The 27,690-nt window shown below is 41.9% G+C and overlaps 1 protein-coding gene across 1 annotated transcript; it reads left to right on the top strand.

Annotated features, from left to right (window-relative positions):
- Window positions 1–27,690, top strand: LOC128572727 (zinc finger protein 98-like). Its single transcript, XM_053572792.1, has 4 exons — window positions 1–533; window positions 14,329–14,455; window positions 14,948–15,043; window positions 24,586–27,690. Exons 1-4 carry the CDS (start codon window positions 300–302, stop codon window positions 26,205–26,207), a joined length of 2,079 nt encoding a protein of 692 aa, XP_053428767.1. The 5' UTR covers window positions 1–299; the 3' UTR covers window positions 26,208–27,690.

Below are 27,690 nucleotides of genomic sequence, written 5' to 3' on the forward strand. Positions count from 1 at the left end.
ACTGCAACAACAAAAAAATAGCCGGGTGTTGTGGCAGGCGCCTGTAGTCCCAGCTGCTCGGGAGGCTGAGGCAAGAGAATCGCGTAAGCCCAGGAGTTAGAGGTTGCTGTGAGCCATGTGACGCCACGGCACTCTACCGAGGGCGGTAAAGTGAGACTGTCTCTACAAAAAAAAAAAAAAGGGGGGGGGAACTGTGGTGAAGAAACTGTTAGCGTTCTTGCCTCTTTCAGTCTCTTTTTGGACAGCATCCTGTCACTCAAGATTAGGGAGGTGGGGCCTGAGGCCCTGTCCAATCAGGGATGCTCCAGAATGAACTGTCCAATCAGATGCACAGCCAGAAAGACCACGGCGGCTCCGGGAATCCTGAGCAGCATTCGTCTCTTTCTCTGGGCACTGATCTGGGCAACCGTCTTCAGCTTTTGCGTGTCCTGGAGAATCCAGGTGTCTCTAGAGCCGCCTCTGTCATCCTGTCACCTGCAGGTGCGGGGAGATTTGTAGGGATGACACCGGGACATCCCGGAAGCTGGAAAATGGTGAGTACCGGAGACTGGGTGTTCTGAGAGGGGGAGGGCCGTGGTTGGGGCCAGAAGTGAGTTGTGGAGGAACCGGGCAATTTCACTTCAGTTTTACAGTCTTCAGACAGAAATTTTCCCCTGGCACCTTTGGCTCTCAGACCTTGTGAGCAAAAGGTGGAGAAGGGCAGGCAGCGGGGACTATTGTTGCGGCCCCTTCCCGGGTTGGTTAATTAGACCAAGGCCCAGAGCTCTCTTTGCGCGGCTGTGTGCCTGGAGCGCCGGGTGTTCCTGCCACGTGGTGACAGTGGAAGGGTCCTCAGGAAGAATCCCAACTGGGTGTGTGGGGCTTGTTCCTGGGAGGGGCTGTAGTCCGTGGGGCCCCCAATCCCCCCATTCTGTTAAAAATAAACTCAGGGCGGGGCACGGTGGGTCAAGCTGTTGCCAAACCAAAATTGGCTCGGTTGCCTGTAATCATAAACACAGAGACAGGAAGTTGATTCGTGAAAAGGCTTCATTATCGGAAAGGCCGGCAATTTTGGGTAGCAGCGGGAATAATTTTAAAAATATTTTGTCTATGTAACACATTTTAAGAATTTGTATAGGGGATAATTTCCAAAGTATATTAAAAATATACTTACGCGATTAACAGCATGTGGACAGTTAAAAATATTTAACAATCAAAAACATATCGAAGAAAATCATCAAAAAAGTCATTAAACATGCTATGAACTTGTTCTATAGTGCCTCATTACTTCCTCGGGGTTTTTTTAAGTTTGTTTTTTTTTGCAGTTTTTGGCTGAGGCTGGTTTTGAGCCCACCACCTCTGGCATATGGGGTCGGCGCCCTACTCCTTTGAGCCACAGGTGGCGCCCTTTTTTTTTTTTTTTAATCTTTATTCCCTATTTCTGGTTTGGCCTGTTTGACTGACTTACTGCTTCTATATTTTCAAGTGCGTTCTTAGTTCACAAATAGCTAAGAAAGTGTGTGGGGGTGTCTGTGTCTACCACATTCTCTACTTTTATTTTCATGTCTATGAAATTGATTTCAAATGGAAATAATTCCTCGGGACCCAGTGCAAGGAGGAGGAGATAACCTGAGTGGAAATGGTGGGAAATTAGAAAGACACGCAAGAAATATATAAAACACACATGAGGGTAGAGATAGGATGGGGTGGGAAGGTCTGTCTGCAGCCAGCGCGGAACTGTGGTAGCATCTTTTATAAAGTATCTTTAATAAGGTAAATATTAACATCTGGGGTAAGGATTAACTTTAAAGAGGAAAAGCTGTAATAAGGAAAGTATGTAGGGGCTATGCGACTTCTGGCAGTTGAAAAGAATGTTAATCTAGGAGAAGTGGCTGGGGGTGAGGGTGGGCGGTCGTTCCCTAGAGGGTTCCCCTGGCTGTGATGGGCCCTGGCCACCTCACAGCCCCTTCCCCACAATAATTGTTATGATTAGGTAAACTCACATACGTGCTGTGCTTTTGATTTTGTTTTTTGAAATTTGTGAAACAGCGGGTACATGTGAATGGTATGCAATGTATTTTGTAACATAGTAAAAAGCTTGCAACTTAGAGCATAAAGGTTTGGATTTAGGTATTGTTGGGTTATTATGAGAATCCTTTAGATAGGAAGTGTTGGATATTCTGAAAAATGTTATTTGTTGTATTTTTTGGACTATATCTTGTATACATTTTAACTTATTTTTACTTTTTGAGACAGAGCCTCAAGATGTTGCCCTGGGTAGAGTGCCGTTGCATCACAGCTCACAGCAACCTCCAGCTCTTGGGTTTAAGTGATTCTCTTACCTGAGTCTCTAAAGTAGGTGGGACTACAGGTGCCTGCCACAATGCCCGGCTTTTTTTTTTTTTTTATGGTTAAAGCTGTCATTGTTGTTTGGCATGCCTGGGATTTGAACCTGCCCTCTCTGGTGTATGTGGCTGGCGCCTTAGCCGCTTGAGCTACAGGCACTGAGCCTTTTTTTTTTTTAATTAATTAATTAATTAATTTTTTTTTTTTTTTTTTTTTTTTTGCTGTTTCTGGCTGGGGCCCGGTTTGAACCTGCCACCTCCACTATATGGGGCCGCCCCACTCCTTTGAGCCACATGTGCTGCCCCCAGCCTTTTTTGTTTGTTTGTTTTTGAGACAGAGTCACACTATGTCACCCTTGGTAGGGTGCTGTGGTGTCACAGATCACAACAACCTCAAACTCTTGGGCTTAAGCAATTCTTTTGCCTCAGCCTCCGGAAGAGCCGGGACTACAGGTGATCGCCTCCCACTATTTTTTGTTGCAGTTGACATTGTTGTGTAGCTGGCTGGGGCTGGGTTCAAAGCCACTACCCTCGGTTTATGTGGCTGGCGCTGTAACCACTGTGTTACGGGCACCAAACCCATTTCAACTTATTTTCCTGAGTTGGTAACTGTTAGATAAATTGAAGCAGTATATATTTTTACATCTATGATTGTGTTTTAATAATCAATAATGGCTACTTGATTTTTTTAGTGTAACTTCTTGTACTTATTTTAATTCAATGTCCAGCATTTATGGCTTGAGAAGTTGTATTAAGGACCTTGATGATGTCATAGGCAAATGTATTAGTCTTCAGATTGAGTCCAATAGCTAGTGTTGATATGACACAAATGGGTAAAGTGGTGTATTTAGCAGGATTAAAAAGATGCAGTTGGCTATGATAGTTTTTAGGGAGGGTAATATCTTAAGTTACTTTAGACTGGTTGGACTTAAAAATCTTGTACCCAGGGTAGAAAAGGAGTTAATCTTAGCGAACAGGGTTTCCCTATGTTGTAGCAGAGATATATGAAAAAGCCTCTGTGCCATGTAATAAGAACTATCTTAACATTAAGATGGCGTGTGTATTGGCGCAAGGTACAAAGGCAGTTAAGTTACAGTTAAATAAGAAATTATTAAGATATCGGAAAGGGCACCTTTTAAAGTTAATATATTTATGATTAGTAGTTACAGTTTTCACTTGTATAGCAAAAATTTTTTTTTCTTGACAGTAGAGTTTGTATTTTTTTTTTTTTGGCCGGGGCTGGGTTTGAACCCACCACCTCCGGCATATGGGACCGGCGCCCTACTCCTTGAGCCACAGGCACCACCCCTAGGGTTTGTATTTTAACTGTAAATATCTGAGTGATAATCTTGTGGATATGTGGGAGAAATGTGACATTTCTGATTAGTTCTAGCAGGTACACATCTCCATTAGGCTTGAAGTAAATACCTGTTCTACATAAGTACTTCTAGTAAGACAGAAATAAGACATATTTATGACATTTTGGGCTAAATCAGGCTATAGGTTTTTATTTCACCGAAATGGGACAAGGTTCTGAGGTAAGCACACAGCTGTGCATGACAAGTCTTAAGATGACTGGGGATTGTATGTCTCTCCCCGCCCCTTTTTTTTTAAAGTGACAGTCTCGTTTTGTCGCCCTCAGTAGTGTACGGTGGCGTCACAGCTCACAGCAATCTCCAGCTCTTGGGTTTAGATGATTCTTTTGCCTCAGGCTCCCTAGTATCTGGACTACAGGCGCCCGCCACAATGCCCGCTATTTTTTTGTTGTTGTTTGGCCAGGGCCGTGTTTGAACACACCACCCTTGGTTTACGGGGGCCGTGCTCTACTGAGGCCGCCCAATATTTCTTTAGTCTTAATGTGGTGTTTCCTCCAGGAGAGGCAGTCTAGTTTTTGTGGGCCTCGCTGCTTCTGAAGTGAGATACAGCTTGAGTGGAGTGTGGTGGGCCAGGGCTTCTGGTCCTGTACGTTTCACTGCTATGATGTCATCTACAGAACTTTTCCTGGACTAGCCTACTTTTGTTTCAGCTGTTTTTCTCAGGCCCGTCTTTTCAGGCTTTGAGTTGGACTTGGTTACCAAGATAAAAGGGATGTAGGTGTTACCTGGGGTCTGGGAAGAGAGAATCTGGGCACTTGCTGCATTTGTTGTACATACTTTTGTACTTCAAGATTATATTCGGCTTGCCCTGACATTTAAATTGAGACTGCCTGGAAGGGGTTTTAATAAACAACTTGGTAAGGATTTAATTTGACCCTGCTTTTACGGGCTACCTTTATTCACAGTAGTTGGAGGGATAATACTTGGTTTTAATGTAAATGGATCTCCTGGAATTGTTTGGCAACGTTTTTTATTAGTATATGATTTATTTTCTTTTTACTTTTGCTAATGATTTAGGTCTATAGGCTTTGAATCTTTTTTTTTTTTTTTTTTTTGTAGAGACAGAGTCTCACTGTACCGCCCTCGGGTAGAGTGCCATGGCGTCACACGGCTCACAGCAACCTCTTAACTCTTGGGCTTACGCGATTCTCTTGCCTCAGCCTCCCGAGCAGCTGGGACTACAGGCGCCCGCCACAACGCCCGGCTATTTTTTGGTTGCAGTTTGGCCGGGGCTGGGTTTGAACCCGCCACCCTCGTCATATGGGGCTGGCGCCCTACTCACTGAGCCACAGACGCCGCCCTAGGTCTATAGGTTTTGGATGTGGGTATTTGAGTGAAGTCTATCAGCTAGTTTTTAAACAGCATTATCTTATGGTAGAGTCAGTGTGTTTTTTTATATTGTTCTCTGTTTAGGGGTTGTTTCTTACACAAAGCAAACACTGAGTATTTGTTTTTGATTGTCTGGGTGAGTTGCCTGTTTACAACTTACTGGGGAGCGAACTCAGTTAAGGCTGTTTTGCAGTAGTATGTCATGTCATAAAGTCGTTTTATTACCTGAAGTGTTAGATTTCTGGGTAGCATGAATCATCCTTGGCTGTGGATGAATCAACTATTTTTTCATCATGGAATTTTTCTGTTTTCTTTTTTTTATTTCTTTTCTTATAGGTGGGATTGAAATCAGATAGGTTTAAAGGTGGCATTAAGTGGGCTGTTAGTGTTACCCTCTGGTTTTCTGTTGGCCCAGGATTAAGTCTTTTCTGGTGTCCTGTGCAATGCGTGACTGTCACTGTGCGTTGAAACAAGGCAGTTTCTAATAGTTGTAAAACTGAACTGTTTTTAACAAGTATTTTTCCCTGCCCTAGTAATCTCCTTTTTTTTATATATGGCATATTGAGTATGAAGAATTAGATAAGAAAATTTGAAGTCCATGTAATGTTTAGTGTTTTTCTTTTTGACGTTCTAATGTTCTGGTTAGGGCCCTTAGTTCAGCTTTTGGGCTGATGTCCCTGGTGCAGGGGCTTTCATTTCTAGCAACCTTTCTGCAACCACTACTGTATCACTTGCCCTTCGTGTTCCTTTTTCAATATAACTGCTTCCGTATATACATGGAGTCCAGTCTACCTCTTTGGAAGGGTTGTCTGACAGAATCTCCTTGGCTAGAAAAGACTTGTTCTGTTACCACTAGACGTTCATGTTCTTTTGGTTCTTGATTAAGATTAGGAAGTAGAGTGGCTGGGTTCAGTCCACCTATCACTTGTAATTGTATTTCAGGGTTAGTAAGTAATATAGTGTAGGGAGCACAGCAAAACTTGCCCTTTCCCTTGGTTTTTTCACTGAAAGATGAAATTATGGCAGATTATTAAGAGTAAGGTTTCTTTCCACATACTAAGCAGAAGAAGGGAACTGCAAGAATGATTACCCAGTGGCTCAATCAGAGACTTTTATAGATGCCTTTTAGAAGGGAGGGTGGCTGTGGCTCAGCGGGTAGGGCACTGGCCCCATATGCTGAGGGTGGTGGGTTCAAACCCAGCCCCGGCCAAACTGCAACAAAAAAATAGCCGGGTGTTGTGGCAGGCGCCTGTAGTCCCAGCTACTGGGGAGGCTGAGGCAAGAGAATCGCCTAAGCCCAGGAGGTGGAGGTTGCTGTGAGCTGTGTGACGCCACAGCACTCTACCAAAGGCGATAAAGTGAGACTCTTGTCTCTACAAAAAAAAAAAAATGGAAGGGAGGGTGGAGAATGTGCAAAGTATAGGTGCAGCAAGTTGTAGCTAGGGAGTGGATGTGTAGATGGAAGGAAACAAATTCACATGTAAATTAATGTGAGAGACAGGTTTTGTATTTTAAATGATTTGGGGCCAGGTCCCTAGCATTCAGAAAAGGAAGTCTGCAGCCCCTTTTGTTCCCCAGTCAGGTTAATCAGTTTTTATAGATAGAGGAAAATTTTAAATGTTTTCTGAACATGAATGGCCTTTAATTCAAAATAATCTTTATACCAAGGAGTGACATTTTGGGGTGAAATTTCCTTAGCTCCATCACTAGCTTGATAACTTCTCATACTCTCTGCAGTTAACTAGATGTTTCTTTTTTGCTTAAGTAAAAAACAAGACTTGATGAGGGACATGAACCATAGTTGATGTGGCTCAGTGAGTAGGGCACTAGCCCCACATACTGATGGTGGTGGGTTCGAACCCAGCCCTGACTGAACTGCAACAAAAAAATAGCCGGGTGTTATGGTGGGTGCCTGTATTCCCAGCTACTCAGGAGGCTGAGGTAGGAGAATCGCATAAGCCCAGAAGCTGGAGGTTGCTGTGAGCTATGTGACCTCACAGCACTCTACTGGGGGCGATAATAAAGTGAGACTCTGTCTCTACAAAAAAAAAAAGTTTAATTGTTTAGACAAATATGCTGCTGGTCTGAGAATAGTGCCAAGTTCTTCCATCAGAACTCCAAGACTAAACCCCTGTCATTCGTCTTTTATGCACATACAGGAATAGTTTACACAGGCCAAAAGCAGAGGCCTTAGGTTAAGTTTCTACAGTTAAGTTTTAACTGTTTAGTTTGATATAGACGAGAATTTTCCTTCTTCTCTCTCTTTTTTTTTTGAGACAGTGCCTGAACCTATCACCCTGGGTAGAGTGCCCTGTGTCATAGCTCATAGCAACCTAAAACTCCTGGCTTAAGCGATTCTCTTGCCTCACCCTCCTGAGTAGCTGGGACTACAGGCACCCGCTACAGCTCCCAGCAAGTTTTTGGTTGTAATTGTCATTGTTTGGGAGGCCGGGGCTGTATTCTAACCTGCTAGCTCTGGTATATGTGGCTGGCGGCTGAGCCACTTCGGCTACAGGTGCCACCCATTTTTCTGTACTTTCAAGGACTCATATTGTTGTAGGAAGATGAGGCCCAGCGGAGAGAAAGAGCACCCAAACACCATGTTTATAAGAGGAAGTGTTTTATTCACTGGCTGGGAGCTTATGGCATAGAAGAATTCCAAATGGCTGAGCTCCCCAACTGCATTGGTCTTTCCCTTTTTATTGGCAGTCAGAAAGTTCCACCCCCCAGGTACCCTTCTTCTTGGCCAGTTTGAATCAAGCTGGAGATGCTATTCCAGCCCCTACGGAACTACAGGATTTCACAGAACTTGGAAATTTCCAAGTTCCAGAAAGTTAAGTTTACAAATTCCCCAAGAGCTGAGTCACCATAGAGAGGATCCTGCAGGTGTATCCTTGTGGTCTCCTTGAGAAGACCTGTTCTCCTAGACCTCACCTTTCTCTGGTGTCCTCTCTCAATATAAGGGTTTAGGGATTAAACTGTAGTTAGGAATCCACACCTGGTAGAAAATTGTCTTAACCTAGAAATCCCTAAAGCTGTTGTAGTGATTGGAAAATATAATTTTATTTTATTTTATTTTTTAATAGGGTATCTTGCCCAGGCTCTAGCTCAAAACCAAGAAATTTCACTTTCTGCATTTGACATTTGAGCTTTTTACTTTTATACCCAGTAGCACCCTTCAGCAAAATGGTTCAGTGTTAATGTTGTGTTATTTAGGCATTCCTGATCTTCCGGGCCAGTGATTAATAATTTACAAGTTTTAAAGTGCATTCTAAGTTCACAAAAAGCTACGAAAAGATTGTGGGGGTGTCCATTTCTACCAAAATGCCTGTAATCCTAACATGCTGTGAGGCCAGTGTGGGTGGATTGCTTGGACTCTGGAGTTGGAGATCAGCCTGAGCAAGAACAAGACCCATCAGCTTGGTGCCCATAGCACAGTGGTCAAGGTGTCAGCCACATACACCAAGGGTGGTGAGTTCAAACCCGGCCCAGGCCAGCTAAACAACTGCAAGAAAAAAGTAGCCAGGCATTGTGGCGGCTGCCTGTAGTCCCAGCTACTTGGGAGGCTGAGGCAAGAGAATTGCTTAAGCCCAAGAGTTTGAGGTTGCTGTGAGCTGTGATGCCACAGTACTCTACCCAGGGTGTGAAAGTAAGACTCTGTCTCAAAAAATAAAAGAGGGCAGCGCCTGTGGCTCAAAGGAGTAGGGCGCGGGCCCCATGTGCTGGAGGTGGCCCCCATATGCCGGAGGTGGCGGGTTCAAAACCAGCCCTGGCCAAAAAACTACAAAAAAAAAAAAAAAAAAAAAAGAAGATCCATCTGTAGTTCTCTAGTTTAAAATAGAAAAATGAGTGAGAGGTCATGTACGACAACTGTAATCCCAGCTACTGGGTGAGAGGTTATTGCAAGTTGTGAACAAAAGAAAACTGAGTCCAGATTCTGTGTGGGCAACGTGGCCTTTATTCACTTGCATGCAAGTAGGCTAGGTTCAAAAAAGAAGTCAGCACATTGGTTAAGGCAGGGTGGGAATATAAGGGTTTGGGAAGGTGGAGATTGGTGCACTCATTCCTTCCTGGGCAGGACTTGTGTGCCCTTGTTTTGGTGTTGCTGTTCTGGGTTTTGCCCTATCATTCAGGTCATTTTAGTCTATTATAAGGAGGTGGAGGGCAGTGTCTGTGGCACAGTGGGTAGGGCGCCGACCCCATATACCAAGGGTGGTGGCTTCAAACCCGGCCTCAACCAAACTGCAACAAAAAAATTGCTGGGCGTTGTGGCAGGTGCCTGAAGTCCCAGCTACTCTGGAGGCTGAGGCAAGAGAATCGCCTAAGCCCAGGAGCTGGAGGTTGCTGTGAGCTGTGACGCTACGGCACTCTACCAAGGGTGACAGAGTGACACTCTGTCTCTAAAATAAATAAATAAATAAATAAATAAATAAATAAATAAATAAATAAATAAATAAAGGTCTTAAATGATTCAGCCTCTGGGCTTGACCTCTGCTTTTGCATAAAGATTTGGTCCTAAGATTTTTAGTTTCTTTTATAGGCCAATAGCTCAACCAATACTTGAACAAACCCTACACTGCCCTCTCTCATGGGTCCTTAATAGCTCCTGTCTTCTGATTATTTTCAGTCCATAAACCCTCTTTCATGCTGTCTCTGTGGTGGCTGTCAGTGTCTCCTGAAATTATGTCCATGAGTTCAAGGAAGTGGCCCTAGACCTGTTGTAAGAGCAGATGGAAATTAGAAATACCAGACGAATACCCCAATTTGAACATAAAGATTTTGCTCTCTTCCTTTTTCTTAAAGGTTTTAATTTAGAAAAGCTTGTATGTGTTTTTTTCTGCCTCTTTGAAATATAAGTACATAATTTTACCAGATAAATAATCTTCTTACTGCCTTTTCAAACTCATGTCAAATTCAGGGCCAGGACTCATTGCTTTGAAATATAAACAGTCCGGGCGGCGCCTGTGGCGCAGTGAGTAGGGCGCCGGCCCCATATGGCGAGGGTGGCGGGTTCAAACCCAGCCCCGGCCAAACTGCAACAAAAAAATAGCCGGGCGTTATGGCGGGCGCCTGTAGTCCCAGCTGCTCGGGAGGCTGAGGTAGGAGAATCGCGGAAGCCCAAGAGTTGGAGGTTGCTGTGAGCCGTGTGACGCCACGGCACTCTACCCGAGGGCGGTACAGTGAGACTCTGTCTCTACCAAAAAAATATAAATAAACAAACAGTCCAGGACATAGTGACCCTTGTCAGAGTTCCTGTTGTGGTGCAGGACTTCCGGTCATTGTTCCTCAGTCTCCTTTTTTGAAACTATCTTCCATCATGTAGACAAGTGAAGATTTTTCTGTCCTTTGAATATAGTCCAGTACAAACACAAAAGCCCTTTCCAATTATAAGGAAAATTTAGGGTGAACTATATATAACCAATGATGCTGTCAAGTCTTGTAAGTGAGGACTAATTATGGTGACTTCGTTGATCTTTACAATCTCTGAGATGAACATCACACTTTGTTTTAATTGTGTAATGTGGCAGTTGTTTTTCTACCATTTTGAAGGGTATTTTGGGTTGGAAATAATTTTCTTTGTAATTATAAAGTATTTTTACATACCATCCAGAGTTACCACATATGATACAAACACAGAAGAGTCCCATGGAGTGTTACTCTAGGGGGCGCGTTTCATCTCAGCCTTCCTGTCACAGCTCACAATTGTACAGCAAAGTGCATGGTGTCCCAAATAATGAAGCCACAATGGTCCATCTGCCTATTTTCAATATCTATTCTTGAGCATTTGTAGTACACAGTGTTACAAAAAATGCCCCTACAGTCACAATACATAGGGAAATGCAAAATTACAGCTCTATGTTATATCTTTATTTACAAAATAGTTGTTAAAAAATGTCACAAAACAGGCTGGGCGTGGTGGCTCACACTTGTAATCTTGCCACTCTGGGAGGCAGAGGTGCGTGGATTGCTTGAGCTCATGAGTTTGAGAACAGCTTGATCAAAAAATGAGATCCCTTCTCTATTAAAAATAGAAAAACTGAGGCAAGAGGATCGCTTGAGCCCCAGTTGCAGGTTGCTGTGAGCCATGATGCCACCACACTCTATCCAGGGCAACAGCTTGAGTCTCTGTCTCAAAAATTTCACAAAACATTTACAAAGTATTCTGTATGGCTTGGCCACCTCTTTGTAAAATTGATATTATTAGACTTGCAACTGATCCAGAGAGTATGAGGCTACAAACTCAAGCTGGATCACATATGTGCATTGAGTACACTTAAGGAATTTCCACTTCCCCATTTCTCCTTTTCCCTACTTCCCATGTATGCACACAGGGCCTGAGCTGCATCCACATGTGACCAAAGCTCAAATTTGCAGTTTGCAATTTTCTTTTTTCTTTTTTTTTGTAGGGACAGAGTCTCACTTTACCACCCTCGGTAGAGTGCCATGATGTCACAGGACTCACAGCAACCTCCAGTTCTTGGGCTTCCGCGATTCTCCTACCTCAGCCTCCCGAGCAGCTGGGACTATAGGCGCCCGCCACGACGCCCGGCTATTTTTTTGTTGCAGTTTGGCCGGGGCTGGGTTTGAACCTGCCACCCTCAGTATATGGGGCCGGCGCCCTACTCACTGAGCCACAGGCGCCACCCTGCAGTTTGCAATTTTTAATTCAGGTTTTTATTCAGATACTACTTCCTTCTGTCAGGTTTTTATTCAGATACTACTTCTTTCTGTCAGGTTTTTATTCAGATACTACTTCCTTCTGTCAGGTTTTATTCAGATACTACTTCCTTCTGTCAGGTTTTATTCAGATACTACTTCCTTCTGTCAGGTTTTTATTCAGATACTACTTCCTTCTGTCAGGTTTTATTCAGATACTACTTCCTTCTGTCAGGTTTTTATTCAGATACTACTTCCTTCTGTCAGTGCTAGAAACTTTAAAGGGTCAGCATAGAATGCTATGTTTCAAGATTGTGGTGGCTGGTCTTCCCTGGAAAAAGAGGATTTATGTTATTATAAAAGTGTGGGCAAAAATAAATAAATAAATACATACATAAATGCTGTTGGCCAGCAAGGTGGGTAGCACCTGTTATGCTCACACTGTGGGAGGCTGAAGGTGGTGGATTGCTTGAAGTCAGGAATTCGAGACGAACCTCAGCAAGTCCAGACCCTGTCTCTGGCCTGTGTAGTCCCAACTACTCAGGAGGCTGAGACAAGATCGTTTGAGCGCAGGAGGTTGCTATGGTGGCCAAGGCACTCTACCGAGGGTGACAAAGTGAGACTCTGTCTCAAAAAAATTAAATAAATTAAAGTGTTGAGTAGAAGGGACTCTGTGGTGTGTTTACTTTCTCCAGCTGAGTGTTACTATAGTCTAGGAGAAGTAACACCAGTAATATGTGAAATTGTCAAAGAAGCCACTTCATATACCCACTTAAAACCAGCAAAATCTGAGGCAAACGAAGGTTTACAAATCATTTCTGAAACCAAACTCGACATACATGAGTTGTTGGAAGAAAATGCAGTTTATTCAATAGCAACATGAACAGATGGCTGAATAATGTTGGAAAGACCACCTCATGTTCCTCAGCTGACCAAAAGGTGGTAAAAGGGGAAAGGAGCTTGGGAAACTTTGTGCACGAGCTTTCTATGTGTAGGACCCCTGGCTTGTTGCAAAGGTTACTTGCCATCTGGCAGTCTGCTGAACAAGGACAGAAGTGGAGGTAAACTGCTCAGCATTTTCCTGCAGGGGGAGTTCTGCAATCTTGATTCTTTGGTTAATTGCTTAAACACCCATTCCTGAAATTCTTAAACAAGTACATACATAGCCATTGTAAAAAAAGTGACTATTTGTTTCCAAGATAGAGTAATTGCTGCTCTTGCAGGATCACATACTTAGAGGGGCCCAGGATATGGAATACCTTGTGTAGGTAATAAAGCCTGGAAGGTGATAGTTACCTGAGTGGTTCTCAGCCCAGACTTCCAGTTAGGATTCCAATGGCCAGTTTGAAAAAATGCCATCATCAACTTCTAACTCTTGGGCTTAAGCGATTCTCTTGCCTCAGCCTCCCAAGTAGCTGGGACTGCAGGCGCCTGCCACAATGCCCAGCTATTTTTTGGTTGTAGTTGTCATTGTTGTTTAGCAGGCCTGGGCTGGATTTGAACCCACCAGCTTTGGTGTGTGTGGCTGGCGCTCTCGCCGCTGAGCTACAGGCACCAAGCCTGTACTTTCAACTTTGAAAAAAAAATTTTTTTTTTTTTTTTGGCCGGGGCTAGGTTTGAACCCGCCACCTCCGGCATATGGGACCGGTGCCCTACTCCTTGAGCCACAGGCGCCGCCCAGAAAAAAAATTTTTTAAGTGGTTTTTATCAGAATATGATTAAGTACTTTGGGGAGAGTATTAACTCATATGAACCTTCTGAGATTCTCTTTTTATACCTTGTTTGGAAAATAAAGGCTCTAATGGTTGTTTACTGGGTCAACATTCAACTGGGGGATAAATCCAGTCTCACGAATGATAAAATATTTTCATGGGACAGAAATATTAGCATCCCTGTTGAGCTTGTTGGAAATTCAAAAATAAAGCCTCACCTAATATCTTCTGAATAAAAAACTGCATTCGAGGCTTGGCGCCCATAGCACAGTGGTTACTCGCCAGTGACATGTACAAGTCTGGCTTATACCAGCCCGGCCCAGGCCAGCTAAACAACAGTGACAACTGCAAGAAGAAAATAGCCAGGTGTTGTGGTGGGTGCGTGGAGTCCCACCTACTTGGGAAGCTGATGCAAGAGAATAGCTGAAGCCCAAGAGGTGTGAGCTGTGACACCATTGCACTTTAACGAGGGCGATGTAGTGAGACTATGTCTCCAAAAAACCCACAGAAAACTGCATTTGACAAGATCTCCAGTTCATGCTTTGCACACGTTAAAATCTTAGGGCTTCCATTTACCTCACCATGATATTTTCACGTAAGAAATACGCACAGCTTATGTGAATGATGTGAGTAGGCACAAGAATCCACATGCCTGTATTGGTGGCCTGATTTTTGCATTGTAAAGCTAAAAAGCACAGTGTCTACACTGGGATTGTGGATGTTATCCCATCATCTTTCCTCAGTGTTAGAGAGCACATGAGCGACTATCTCTCTGCTGTACTTATCACATAATACCGTCCAGTCATGTAAGTCCAAAGAAGTTCTCACCCACTCATTTATGTGAAAATGAAATTAAGTCTTCTCATGGCATCATGATAAATATTGTTTTTTTTTGTTTAGATTTGTAGTTTTTTTTTTTTTTTTTTTCAGGAACTATTGACATTTAGAGATGTGTCTATAGAATTCTCTATGGATGAGTGGGACTGCCTGGACCCTGCTCAGCAGAATTTGTATCAGGATGTCATGTTGGAGACCTACAGACACCTGGTCTTCCTTGGTGAGGATAACTTACATACACATTTCTTAACTGTATGCTAAGCATTTCATATTGTTTCTCTGTAGGTGGGTTTTGTGGAGATTCTTCTTTGACCGCATTAGTTTCAGATTGTTGTTTCTAAGGAAAACATAAGTTCTTGGTATAGAAAAGAGAATATTTCAGATGTTATCTTGGCATTAATCTTAGTCTTTCTTGAGCTGATAAATATCATTCCCTACATTGATGGTAATTTCAAAAGTGTAGAGGCTTAGAATTGTTGCCCATACCTTTAAGTCTAGTTTCTAGCCCCAAATTTTATTTCCATAGTACTGGGTAGTGGAACATTTTAAATTCTTTTAAAATATTGTAACGTTTCTGTAAGAAACCTCTATTTTTAGATTATTCTTTTAGGATCTCTAAAATGTTGTGTTCTCTACTCTACAAAGGTTCTAGATTGTTAACTGGTGAAGCCCAGTAAGCGTCATGTTACCTTTCTTTTTTCTAATTAAACAGGGCTTGCTGTCTCTAAGCCGGACCTCATCACCTGTCTGGAGCAAAGGAAAGAACCCTGGAAGGTGAAGACTCACCAGACAGTGGTCAAGCACCCAGGTAGGTTGGAGTGAATGAAGCAGATAACACTGGTCAGAGGTCCAAAGTTGAAGGAGGAAACCACACAATGCAATGTGATTAGGGAAGCTCAGCTTAATTATAAATGAGTGGGAAACCTGGGTTTCTTTCTCTTGTTACATAAAGACACCTCTTTTCTTATGTTTATTTGCTCATTGAGACAAAGGCTCACTGTTGCCATCAGACCAGCGTGCCATGGCATCAGTCTAGCACAGAGCAATCTCAACCATCTTGGTTCAAGTGATTTTTCACTCTCAGCCGCTCAAGTAAGCTGGCAGTACAGGTTTCTCCACAATGCCTGGCTAATATTTTTACGGTTTTTTAGTAGAATCAGAATCTTTGTCTTGCTCGGGCTTGTCTCAAACTCACAAACTCAAACAATCCTCTCACCTTGGCCTCTCAGGTGTTGGGTTTACATGTGTGAGCTTCCATGCCTGGCCCTATTCTTCTTTTTAATTTTTTAAAATTTGTTTGGAACAGAGTCTCGCTTTGTCACCCTGGGTAGAGTCCCATGGTGTCACAGCTCACAGCAACCTGAAACTTTTGGACTCAAGGAATCCTCTTGCTTTAGCCTCCCAAGAAGCTGGGACTACAGGTGCCTGCTACAATGACCGGCTAGTTTTTCTTTTTAAGAGATGTAATCTTGCCGTTCCTTGGACTGGACTCCTACTGGTTAAGCTTAAGCAATCCACCTGCCTTGCCCTTCCAGAGTGCTAGGATTATAGGGGCCTGGCCTTTTCTTTTTAATTTTTAGAAGGAGTTTAGTTTTCGGTGATGTTCTTTCTAGTTTACAGTGAAAAGAAAGAACTTTCTCTGGCTTATCCAGGACTGCAAAATCTGCCTGCTGTTTGATTGATTTTTTGAACATAAAAATATTTGTGTATTTTTGAGGATCTCTGAAACATTTTTAAAACATTTTCTTTAGGCTCGGTGCCTATAGCTGAAGCGGCTAAGGAGCCAGCCACAGACACCAGAGCTTGTGCGTTTGAGTCCAGCCTGAGCCTGCCAAACAACAATGGCAACTACAACCAAAAAATAGCTGGGTGTTGTGGTGGGCACCTCCCAGCTACTTGGGAGGCTGAGGCAAGAGAATCGCTTAAGCCCAGGAATTGGAGGTTGCTATACTATGAGCTGTGATGCCATGATACTCTACCCAGGACGACAGCTTGAGGCTCTGTCTCAAAAAAAGGAAAAATATTTCTTTTTCCTTTAAGCAGGCATGTTGGCTCACTTCTATAGTCCTAGCACTCTTGGAGGATGAGGTGGGATGATCATTTGAGTTCAGGAGTATAAGACAAGCCTGAACAAGAGTGAGATCCTTTCACTACTAAAAATAAAAAAACAATAGCTAGGCAGTGTGATGGTTGCCTGTAGTCCCAGCTACTTGTGGGAGCTGAGGCAGAAGGTTGACTTCAACCTAAGAGTTTGAGGTTGTTGTGCGTTAGGCTGATGCTATAGTATTTTAACCTGGGCAACAGAATGAAACTGTGCCTCAGAACAATTTCTTTTTTTTTTTTGGTCAGTGGTTCTCAACCTTCCTAATTCCGAGATGTATTTTCATTGTTAAAAAGGGGTCTCGACCCACAGGTTGAGAACCGCTACCTTAGCATCCTGTTTAAAATGTGAGAGTGAGCAGTTAATACTAATATTTGGGTCAGGCATCTCAGGACACTTGAAATGGATGGCATATGTTTTCTGCTTTATAGTTTTAGATTCAATGAAGGTTTCAAATAAGATTGTGCAGAAAGTATAGTCAGTAAATGTTATCAGAGCACTAAAGAATCTCCCTCAAATATAAAGAAAAAGCTCTACTTGGGAGGCTGAGGCAAGAGAATCGCTTAAGCCTATGAGTTGGAGGTTGCTGTGAGCTGTGTGAGGCCACGGCACTCTACCGAGGGCCATAAAGTGAGACTGTCTCTACAAAAAAAAAAAAAAAGAAAAAGCTCATGTAATTTAATTTCAACATTTTCTTTACATGAACTGTGATAGTTTAATTTGTGTTTGCTCTAACTTCTGAACTTTATTTTATTTTATTTCATTTTTTTGAGACAGAGTCTGAAGCTGTTGCCTTCAATAGAGTGTGGTGGCATCATAGTTCACAGCAACAGGCTTAAGCGATTTTCTTGCCTTAGCCTCCCAAGTAGCTGGGCCTATAGGCGCCCGCCACATCACCCGGCTACTTTTTGTTTGTATTTGTCATTGTTGTTTGGCAGGCCTGGTCTAGATTCGACCCTGCCAGCTCTGGTGTATGTAGCTGACCCCCTAGCCACGGGGCTAGAGGCGCTGAGCCCAATTTCTCAATTTTTTTTTTTAAACAGAGCCTCAAGCTTTCACCCTGGGTAGAGTTCTGTGGCATCATAGCTTACAGCATCCTGCAACTCCTGGGCTTAAGCGATTCTCTTGTCTCAGCCTCTCAAGTAGCTAGGACTAAAGGCACCTGCCACAACGCCCGGCTATGTTTTGGTTGTCATTGTTGTATGGCAGGCCCTGACTGGATTTGAACCTGCCACCTCTGGTATTTGTGGCTGGTGCCTTAGCCGCTTGAGCTACAGGTTCCAAGCCCCAATTTTGCAACTTTAATATAGTTAAAGGTATCTACTCCATACATTCCTTACGTATGCTATGTCCTTGGGGAGTTACAGTATTCCTGAGCTTATATTAAATTCTCTCTTGATACAAAATCACTCTTACAAACTTTTCTGAGACAGTTTCTCACTCTTATCACCCTGGGGTTGAGTTCAGAGGCATTGTAGATCACAGCAACATCAAACTCTTGGGTACAAGTGATCCTCTCTTTTCAGCCTCCCTAGTAGGTAGGACTAGAGGCATCAACCACAGTGCCTGGGTAGTTTTTCTGTTTTTAGTAGAGAAGGGGTCTTGATCTTTCTCAGGCTGGTCTGGAACGCCTGAGCTCAGGTGATCCACCTGCCTTGGCCTCCTGAGGTGATTAAGATTAACAGATATGGGCCATCATACCTGTCATAAAATACCCTTATTTTATAGCTATCTTTTGCTTAGGTTATGCTTATCAGGACTGTATTATGCACACACATGCACACACATGCACACACATACACGGAAACACAGGAGACCTTTATAAGTTGACCACTCAAGGGATTGTAAAAATCTTGTCAACACACATAGGTGGTTAGCATAAGGAACTTGGCCTAGTGTACTGATACGTACTTGTGGTGCATGCCCAGTCTGTGTACATTAGGTGAACTGGGGGAAGTGTTCAATGTAGGGAGGGGTGGTCAATATATATACTATATACAGACAATATATAGTGTCTGTATATATGTACATATACACACAAATAGATATATAAACATATACACACACACACACAAAATGCCAAAGTCTTCAGGCCAGTCTCCTTTGTCATGAGTAAGTATCTCTCTTTAGATTTCTGGTTAGGTGGGACCAGCCTCAGATCATGGCTCGGAGAAGTTGGAGATGCCCACATAATAACTTCAGATGTCAGTGGGGCTTGGCACCCGTAGCCCAGTGGTTATGGCGTTGGCCACACACACCAAGGCTGGCGGGTTCGAACCCAGCCCAGGCCAGCTAAACAACATCAATTGCAACAAAAAAATAGCCAGGCATTGTGGTAGGTGCCTGTTGTCTCAGCTACTTGGGAGGCTGAGGCAAGAGAATCATTGAACCCCAAGTGTTGGAGTTTGCTGTGAGCTGTGACGCCTTTAGTACTCTACCTAGCACAACATAGTGAGACTCCATCCCCCCACGAAAAAAACAAACAAAATTCTCAGTGGGAGAATTTTATTTTAGTGTTCATTCTGAATATGATGTATAATATTTCATTGTGATTTTACCTTGCATTTCTTCAGTGGTTACTAATTTTGAGCACCCTTTCTAATGCTTGTAGGCTATTTATATATCATCTTTGAGAAATATCAGTTCAATACTTTGTCACTTTCTCTTTTCTTTTTTCTTTCTTTTTTTTTTTATTTAAGAGACAGATTCTCACTTTCTCACCCTTGGTAAAGTGCTGTTGCATCACAGCTCACAGCAACATCCAGCTCTTGGGCTTAGGTGATTCTCTTGCCTCAGCCTCCCGAGTAGCTGGGACTACTGGCACTTGCCACAGTGCCCGGCTACTTTTTGTTGTTGTTATTGTTGTTATTGCAGTTTACCTGGGGCCAGGTTCCAACCTGCCAGCCTTGGTATATGGGGCCGGTGCCCTACTCACTGAGACACAGGCACTGCCCTTTCATTTTTTTTTTTTTTTTATTGAGACAGAGTCTCACTGTTGCCCTTGGTAGAGTGCTGTGTCATCGTAGTTCACAGCAACCTCAAACTCCTGGGATAAAGTGAGTTCAGCCTCCAAAGTACCTGGGAGTACAGGCGCCCGCTACAATGTCCAGCTATTTTTTAGGAGGAGGTCTCACTCTTGCTTAGGCTCTTCACAAACTCTCCTGGCCCCAAGCAATCCTCCAGCCTCATCCTTCAAGAGTGCTAGGATTATAGCCCTGAGACACCATGCCCAGCCTTATTTTGCTACTTTTGACTAGAGAGTTCTGTCGTGTTTGTTAGGTCTAAGTAATACACCATGTTCAAGTCGTCGGTTATCTTATTAATCTTTTTTCTAAACTTTCCATTGATTATTAAAAATGGTGTCTTATGTAAGGGTATATGGCACACCTCCTGGGTGAGGGACACAACTATAAGTGGGACTTTACCTAACAAATGCAAACATTGTAACCTAATTTTTTTATTTTTTATTTTTGAGACAGAGTCTCAAGCTGTTGACCTGGATAGAGTGCCATGGTGTCTTAGCTCACAACAACCTTCAATTCTTGGGCTCAAGTGATTTTTTTTGCCCCAGTTATTCTGTTTTTTATTTTTGAGACAGAGCCTCGAGCTGTCGCCCTGGGTAGTGTCATGGCATCACAGCTCACAGCAACCAACCTCCAACTCCTGGGTTCAAGCGATTCTTCTGCCTCCTCCTCCGCAGTTGTTGGGACTACAGGCACCTGCCACAACGCCCGACTATTTTTTGGTTGCAGCTGCCATTGTTTTTTGGCGGCCCGGGCTATATTTGAACTTGCCAACTCAGGTGTATGTGGCTGGTCCCTTAGCCGCTTGAGCTACAGGTGCCAAACTCAGTTATTCAATTTTTAGTAGAGATGGGGGTCTCACTCTGCTCAGGCTGGTCTGGAACACATGAGCTCAAGCTATCCACTCTCCCGGAGTAGTATGATTCTAGGCGTGAGCCACCATGCCCGGCGTGTGATCTAATTATACCCTCATATTAATCTGAAATTTTAAAAAAGAGAGACAAAACCTAGGGTCTAAAATTAAAAATGACCATGTCGCTGTTTCTTCCTTTGCTTTTGCCATGATTTATTTCTTATGTTTGGAATCAATGATGTTATACATACTTGTTTATATTATACAAGATATGTAATATACTGAAATGAGGTTTGTGAGTATATGTAATAGATAGTGAGGATTCTTTGTAAAGGGGCCTGTTCTATTACTACTACATTTTTCTCTTGGCTGTTTAGGCCACAAGTGTATATTGTCCGATATAATTATAGCTACTTCACCCACTTTGAGTTACTTGGCAAAGTAACTTGCCAATTTGCTTGGCATACAGATTTTTTGTGTTTTTACCTTTACCTTATTTGAGTCCATAAAGCTATAAGGAGCTTTCTCTAGACCTAATATTGTAGAAACTCATTTATTGTAAGTCTATTCAGCCATATCATCTTTTTAGATTATTGAGTTAATTAACTTAAATATAAATGAGTTAAAGTTCCTTTTACTTTATTTCTTCTAGATATTTCCTCCTCATTTCTTCTCTTGCTGCCTTCATTTCTGTTTTATTGATTTTTGTAATTACCCTGATTGCTTTCTTAATTTACTTCACACGAATTCTATAGACATTTTCTGTCTGAACACCTTGAAGAATGGAAATTATAAAAAGTTCTTAAAGATATAACAATATTATTAATATTATTTAGACTCATATCGAGCTATCTTCAATTGAATGCAAAAATTATAACTCTTTATATTTCTTATTTTGTTATTCTATGGTTTTTGTTTTGTTTTGCTTTGTTTTTTGTCAGAGTCTCACTCTGTAACCCTGAGTAGAGTGCTGTGGCATTGTCATAGCTCACAGCAACCTCAAACTTTGGGATTAAAGAGATTATCTTGCTTCAAGTCTCTCCAATAGCTAGAAGTACAGGGGCCTGCCACAATGCCTGGCTAATTTTTTTGTTTTGTTTTGTTTTTTGAGACAGAGTCTCACTTTTCTCACCTTCATTAGAGTATCTGGCACCATAGCTCACAGCAACCTACAGCTCTTGGGCTGAAGTGATTCTCTTGCCTCAGACTCCATAGTAGGCTGGAACTACAGGTGCTAGCCACAGCGCCCGGCTATTTTAGAGATGAGGTCTCTCTCTGGCTGAGGCTGGTGTGGAACCTGTGAGCTCAGGAAATCAACTGCCTTGACATCCCAAGTGCAAGGATTATAGGTGTGAGCCACCTCACCCAGCCTTTCTTTCAACTTAGTGATGTCACCAATTTCATCTTGTTACATTGAACACCTACACCATTAACAGAAGTTTCATGTTAAGATTCTGTTTTTGTCTTTGAATTTTAAAGCATGATTAAACAAGCTTTCTGGGCTCAGTGGCTAGGGCATCAGCCACTTACACTGGAGCTGGGGGTTTTAAGTCCAGCTCCAACCTGCCAAACAACAATGACAACTATAACCAAAACATAGCCTGGTGTTGTGGCAGGCGCCTGTAGTACCGGCTACTTGGGAAGCTGAGGCAGGAGAATCACTTAAGCCCAAGAGTTTGAGGTCGCTGTGAGCTGTTATGCCATGGTACTCTACCCTCAGGGCGAGAGCTTAAGACTCTGTCTCAAAAAACAAAATTGGGTGGCACCTGTGGCTCAGTGGATAGGGCGCTGGCCCCATATGCCAAGCGTGGTGGGTTCAAACCTGGCCCTGACCAAACTGCAATGAACAAATAGCCGGGCGTTGTGGTGGGCACCTGTGGTCCCACCTACTCGGGAGGCTGAGGCAAGAGAATCGCCTAACCCCAGCAATTGGAGGTTGCTGTGAATGGTGCAACACCACGGCACTCTACCGAGGGTAGTAATGTGAGACTCTGTCTGTAAAAAAAAAATAATAATAATAAATTAAATAAATAAAAATAAAAGTGCTTCCTGCCCTGTGATTATACAACATTTTACTTAAATATACTTAGCTTTTTTTTTTTTTTGAGACTTACTTATTTTTACCTAATTTAGCATTGTTCTCAAGCATAATATCAATTCCAGTGACAGGGGCTACCTTGGAGATTTCTTCTTTGGTAGTTTTCAGCATTCATTTGTCTTGATAAATGTTTATTTTTTTCTTGAAGGGATGTTTTGATGGATTACAGTACATGTGTTTTGAAACTTTTGTTCTTGCAGCACTTTGACTATATCATCCAACTCTTCTTTGATATGGAAGGTGTATGTCAAAAAATCCACTAGTGATCTCAGAAGAGTGTGCTTAGAGATGACACATCTTTTTCCTTTCGTGGCTTTCAGGATACTCTTGTATGGCTTTCAAATCTTTGATCTTCACGTGTCTTTTTTTAGGTCTCTTTGTGTTTCTTGTAGCTGAAGTGTGGTGAGCTTGATATTCTGTATTTTCTTTCTTACCTTTGAAAATTTCTCAGTCTTTTTCACTGTGTTCTTCAACTTAGGAATTTTCTTTTTTAAAAACTTGTCTTTTTGTTGATATCTCCAGTTTTGTGATTTTATTTAGTTGTTTGTATCATTCCCATGTCACCCTTTTACATCATGAATATAAAACTCTTAGGTAATTTAGACATCTCTTTTTGTTTTTTTTTTTCCAGTTTTTGGCCAGGGATGGGTTTGAACCTGCCACCTTCGGCTTACGGGGCCAGTGCCCTACTCCTTTGAGCCACAGGCGCCGCCCAGACAACTTTATTTTTTATGGTTGATTCTACATTATTTATTTTGTTTCTTTGGGTTATGTCTCCCTATTATTTTTTACATGTTCTAATCTTTCATTGACTTTGAGGATCACAAAAGTACCTTTCCTTTGTTTTTGTGACAGAGTCTCCTTTTGTTACCAAAGGTAGAGTGCTGTGGTGTCAAAGCTCACAGCAACCTCAAACTCTAGGGCTTAAGGGATTTGCTCACTCAGTCTCCCAGGTAGCTGGGACTACAGGTGGCCACCAGAATGCCGGCTATTTTTTTTGTTTTTAAGCTGGACCAGGCTGCGTTCTAACCCGCCAGCCTCGGTGTCTGTGCCTGGCACTGTAACCACTGAGCTATGGGCACCGAGCCACATAAGGCACCTTTCACAAAATCCATAATGTGGCTTTACCTTACAAGACACTGACACAAATTATACTGAAGACTTGAGGCAGTTCAGTATACATTCTGAAATTGTTTTGCCGTGGAGTTGTGTGGCTATTTTCTAGCTGAAGGATTTTCCCCACATTTCCACATAAGAGCTTGTAATCACTTGCTAGACCTGAATCTGCCTGTTGTCTTGGAGTCTCTCTGGTGCTGTAACAATATTTTACCTTTGGTTTCAGCTCTCCAGTCGGTTTTATAAACACTGCACCATTCTCAGGCAGCGCCTGTGGCTCAAAGGCATAGGGCGCGAACCCCATATGCCGGAGGTGGTGGGTTCAAACACAGTCCCAGCCAAAAACGGCAAAAAAAAAAAAAAAAAAAAGAAAAGAAAAGAAAAAAGAAACAAAAAACTACACCATTCCCTTCAGCACTCTCCCTCATGGGAGACACAACCTATCTTTAGAAAAGCCCTGAAAAGCCAGTAGAGTTAATTTAGGTCTCTATTTTTCTTTTGAGGAAAAAGTTTACTTTCATATGGACAATGCTGTTTTCAGATGGGGGAATGGCTGTGGTCTGTAAGTAGAATGAACTTTTCTTCCCTTATTTTGTACCTTTTGTCATTATCATTTTTTTCTTATTTGATTTTATATAGTTATATATTTTTGAGACAGAGTGTCTTTCACCACAGATAGAGTCCTGTGGTATTAAAGTTCACAGCAACCTCAACCTCCTGAGCTCAAGAGATACTCTCGCCTTAGCTAGCTGAGTTGCTGGGGCAACGGGTGTCTGCCACTCGCCCCACTAATTTTTTCTAATTTTGGTATAAACAGGGCTCAGACTGCTCTCAAATGCCTGTGTTGAAGCAATCCACCCACTCACTCTCCCCCGGTGCTAGGTTTACAGACACTATCCACTGTACCCGGCCTGTATATGCCTCTTCACATAGTGCTCATCTGCTGGGCTGAAAATTCTCACTTTGTTTTTATAATCCCTAAAATGCAGTATATATTTCTTACTTACATGTATCTCAAAAATTATTCGGGCATTTGTGCTGTCTTCTGTCATCTTGCTACTGTGTTGGGCATAATTTTACAGACAAAATTTGTAATTTATATTTATTGAATTGTGATGAAACTCAATGACATAATTTTGTATTTTTAAATTTCTTTCAGTTATATGTGATCATTCTACCCAAAGCAACTCACAAGTTCTGGGCATGAATATTTCATTACCAGAGATAATCCTGAGAAGATATGAAAATGATAGCCCTGAGAATTTCAACTCAATAAAAGACTGGGATAGGGTGTGTGAGTATAAGCAGCAGAAAGTATGTTACAATGGACTAGATGAAAGTTTAACAGCTATGCATGGTAAAACCTACGAATGCAGTAAACCTTTCAAAGTTGTCAGAAAATTATCAAATGTAAGTAGACATAAGATTATATGTACCAGGGAAATAACATTGGAAAGTAAAAAATATGGGAAAGCCTTAAAACTATGCTCAAACTTTGGTAAACATAAGATAAACCATTTTGTGGAAAAGCAGTACAAATGTAAAGAATGTTGCAAAGTCTTTAAATCTTGCTCAAGACTGTCTAAGCACAGGGGACTTCATACTGCAGAGCAAATCTCCCATTGTGAGAATGATGACAAGTGTCTTAGCCACAGCTCAAAATATTCCAACTATAAGACAATTTATAATGTGGAGAAACCCTGCAAATGTAAAAGTGACAAATCCTGTAATGATGACTCATCCCTTTCTGTACATAAAATAATTCATTCTGGAGAGAAACCCTACAAATGTGAAGAATGTGGCAAAGCCTTTAACCAGTACTCAACCCTTTCTGTACATAAAAGAATTCACTCTGGAGAGAAACCCTACCAATGTGAAGTATGTGGAAAAGCCTTTAACCGGTACTCATATCTTTGTAGACATAAGAAAATTCATTCTGGAGAGAAACCATACAAATGTGAAGAATGTGGAAAAGCCTTTAACAATTCCTCAACCCTTTCTATACATAAAAGAATTCATTATAGTGAGAAACCCTACAAATGTGAAGAATGTGGAAAAGCCTTTAACCAGTACTCAACCCTTTCTGCACATAAAAGAATTCACTCTGGGGAGAAAGCCTACAAATGTGAAGAATGTGGCAAAGCCTTTAAACAGTACTCATCCCTTTCTGTACATAAAAGAATTCATTCTGGAGAGAAACCCTACAAATGTGAAGAATGTGGAAAAGCCTTTAACCAGTCCTCAACCCTTTCTGTACATAAAAGAATTCATTCTGGAGAGAAACCCTACAAATGTGAAGAATGTGGAAAAGCTTTTAATGAGGCCTCAACCCTTTCTATACATCAAAGAATTCATTCTGGGGAGAAACCCTACAAATGTGAAGAATGTGGCAAAGCCTTCAATCGGTATTCACACCTTTCTGTACATAAAAGAATTCATTCTGGAGAGAAACCCTACAAATGTGAAGAATGTGGCAAAGCATTTAAATATCACTCAAACTTTTCTGTACATAAAAGAATTCATTCTGGAGAGAAACCCTACAAATGTGAAGAATGTGAAAAAGCCTTTAAACAGTACTCACACTTTTCTGTACATAAAAGAATTCATTCTGGAGAGAAACCCTACGAATGTGAAGAATGTGGCAAAGCCTTCAACCGGTACTCGCACCTTTCTGTACATAAAAGAATTCATTCTGGAGAGAAACCCTACAAATGTGAAGAATGTGGAAAAGCCTTTACACAGTACTCAAACTTATCTGTACATAAAAGAATTCATTCTTGATAGAAACCCTATGAATGGCAACATTGTGGCAAATTCTTTAATCACTACTCACACCTTTCTCTACATAAAAAAAAATTCTTTCTGGAGAGAAACGTTACAAATATGAATACTATGGCAAACCCTTTAACCAGGCTGTACATTAAAAGAAAATGAGATAACATGGAAACCCTAGAAATGTGAAGAATGTGGCAGTACCTTACTTGGTATTTGTAACTTAATGAAGCTTATAGGAATTTACGCTGGAGAGAAATCCCACAACTGTGAACGGTTTGCTGATGCACTTAACCAGAGCTCAAAGTTTACTATACGTAAAAATTCATATTGGAGAGAAATGTTACAAATGAGGATAATATGGCAAACGTTTTAACTGATTCTTGGCCCTTAGTAAACATAAGAGAAATCATGTCAGAGAAAAATCACAATATGAAGGTGTGTGGAAGCTTTATGCCAGAAATCACATTTTTCTGTACACAGAATTCATGTTGAACAGAAAGGCTATAAATGTGAAGAAGGTGACAAGTGTTTAACTTCTGCTCAAACATTTCTCAATGAAATTTATGACAGAGAAAACCCCTACAACTGTGAAGACAGTGTCAAATCCTATAACCAGGATTCACACATTTCAGGACAGAACAGGATTTATAGAGATATTCTACAGTTATGAAGACTATGACAATGTCCTTAAATTTTTCTCATACTTTTGTAATCATAATTCATATGGAAGAAATTCTCTACAAATGTCAACGATGTCTTAAAGTTGTGTTTATCCTGTTTGGTAGGGCTAGGGAGAGGCAGGGGCAGATGATTCTAGGGCATACTTGTCCATAATGAGAAGAAACAAAATTACCAGACTGGGCTGCCAAGAAAGAAAAGTATTTCAGGAAGGGTTTCAATAACTGAACCGATGTTTGCTCTACAAAAATGACTCTCAGAGGTAGAGAGGCCCCAGCATGCACATATGGCCAAGGCTACCAAAAGGGGTCCTTGCAGCATGCGTACAAGTAAGGTGACAGTAGCCTCAAGGGACCCATTTTCATAAACACAGTAAAATATTCACCAGTTTTTTTTTTTGTTTGTTTGTTTTTGAGACAGAATCTCTCTTATTAACCCTTGGTAGAGTACTGTAGCGTCACTGTTCACAGCAACCTCCAATCCTTGGGCGCAGGTGATTCTGTTGCCTCAGCCTTCCTAGCAACTGGGACTACAATCACTTTTATCACAATTTACAAATACTAGAACAACTTCTAGAAATTGATTTACAGGGATAGAAATGGGAGGACTCTCCATTCGGGAATTTTTCCCCCTTTCCAGGAAAAATAGTAAATATATTACCCCCTTCCCCTCACCACTTAATGTAGATTTGGAAAGTTGTCATGAACGGGAAAAATCTCACTAACCCAGCGTTTCTCCACTTGATAAGGTAGATGTCTCCCTTCTCTGGAGTGTACTGTGCTTTAATAAACTTTGACCTTTTGCTCACTTG

The sequence above is a fragment of the Nycticebus coucang genome, chromosome 20 (assembly GCF_027406575.1).
Source record: "Nycticebus coucang isolate mNycCou1 chromosome 20, mNycCou1.pri, whole genome shotgun sequence".
NCBI classification, from domain to species: Eukaryota; Metazoa; Chordata; class Mammalia; order Primates; family Lorisidae; genus Nycticebus; species Nycticebus coucang.

Excerpts from the sequence above, each read along its gene's own strand:
- LOC128572727 (XM_053572792.1), top strand. The coding sequence starts at position 300 with ATGCTCCAGAATGAACTGTCCAATCAGATGCACAGCCAGAAAGACCAC. Across the intron at positions 534-14,328 it reads ATCCCGGAAGCTGGAAAATG|GAACTATTGACATTTAGAGA; the intron begins GTGAGTACCGGA and ends TTTTTTTTTCAG. Across the intron at positions 14,456-14,947 it reads CAGACACCTGGTCTTCCTTG|GGCTTGCTGTCTCTAAGCCG; the intron begins GTGAGGATAACT and ends CTAATTAAACAG.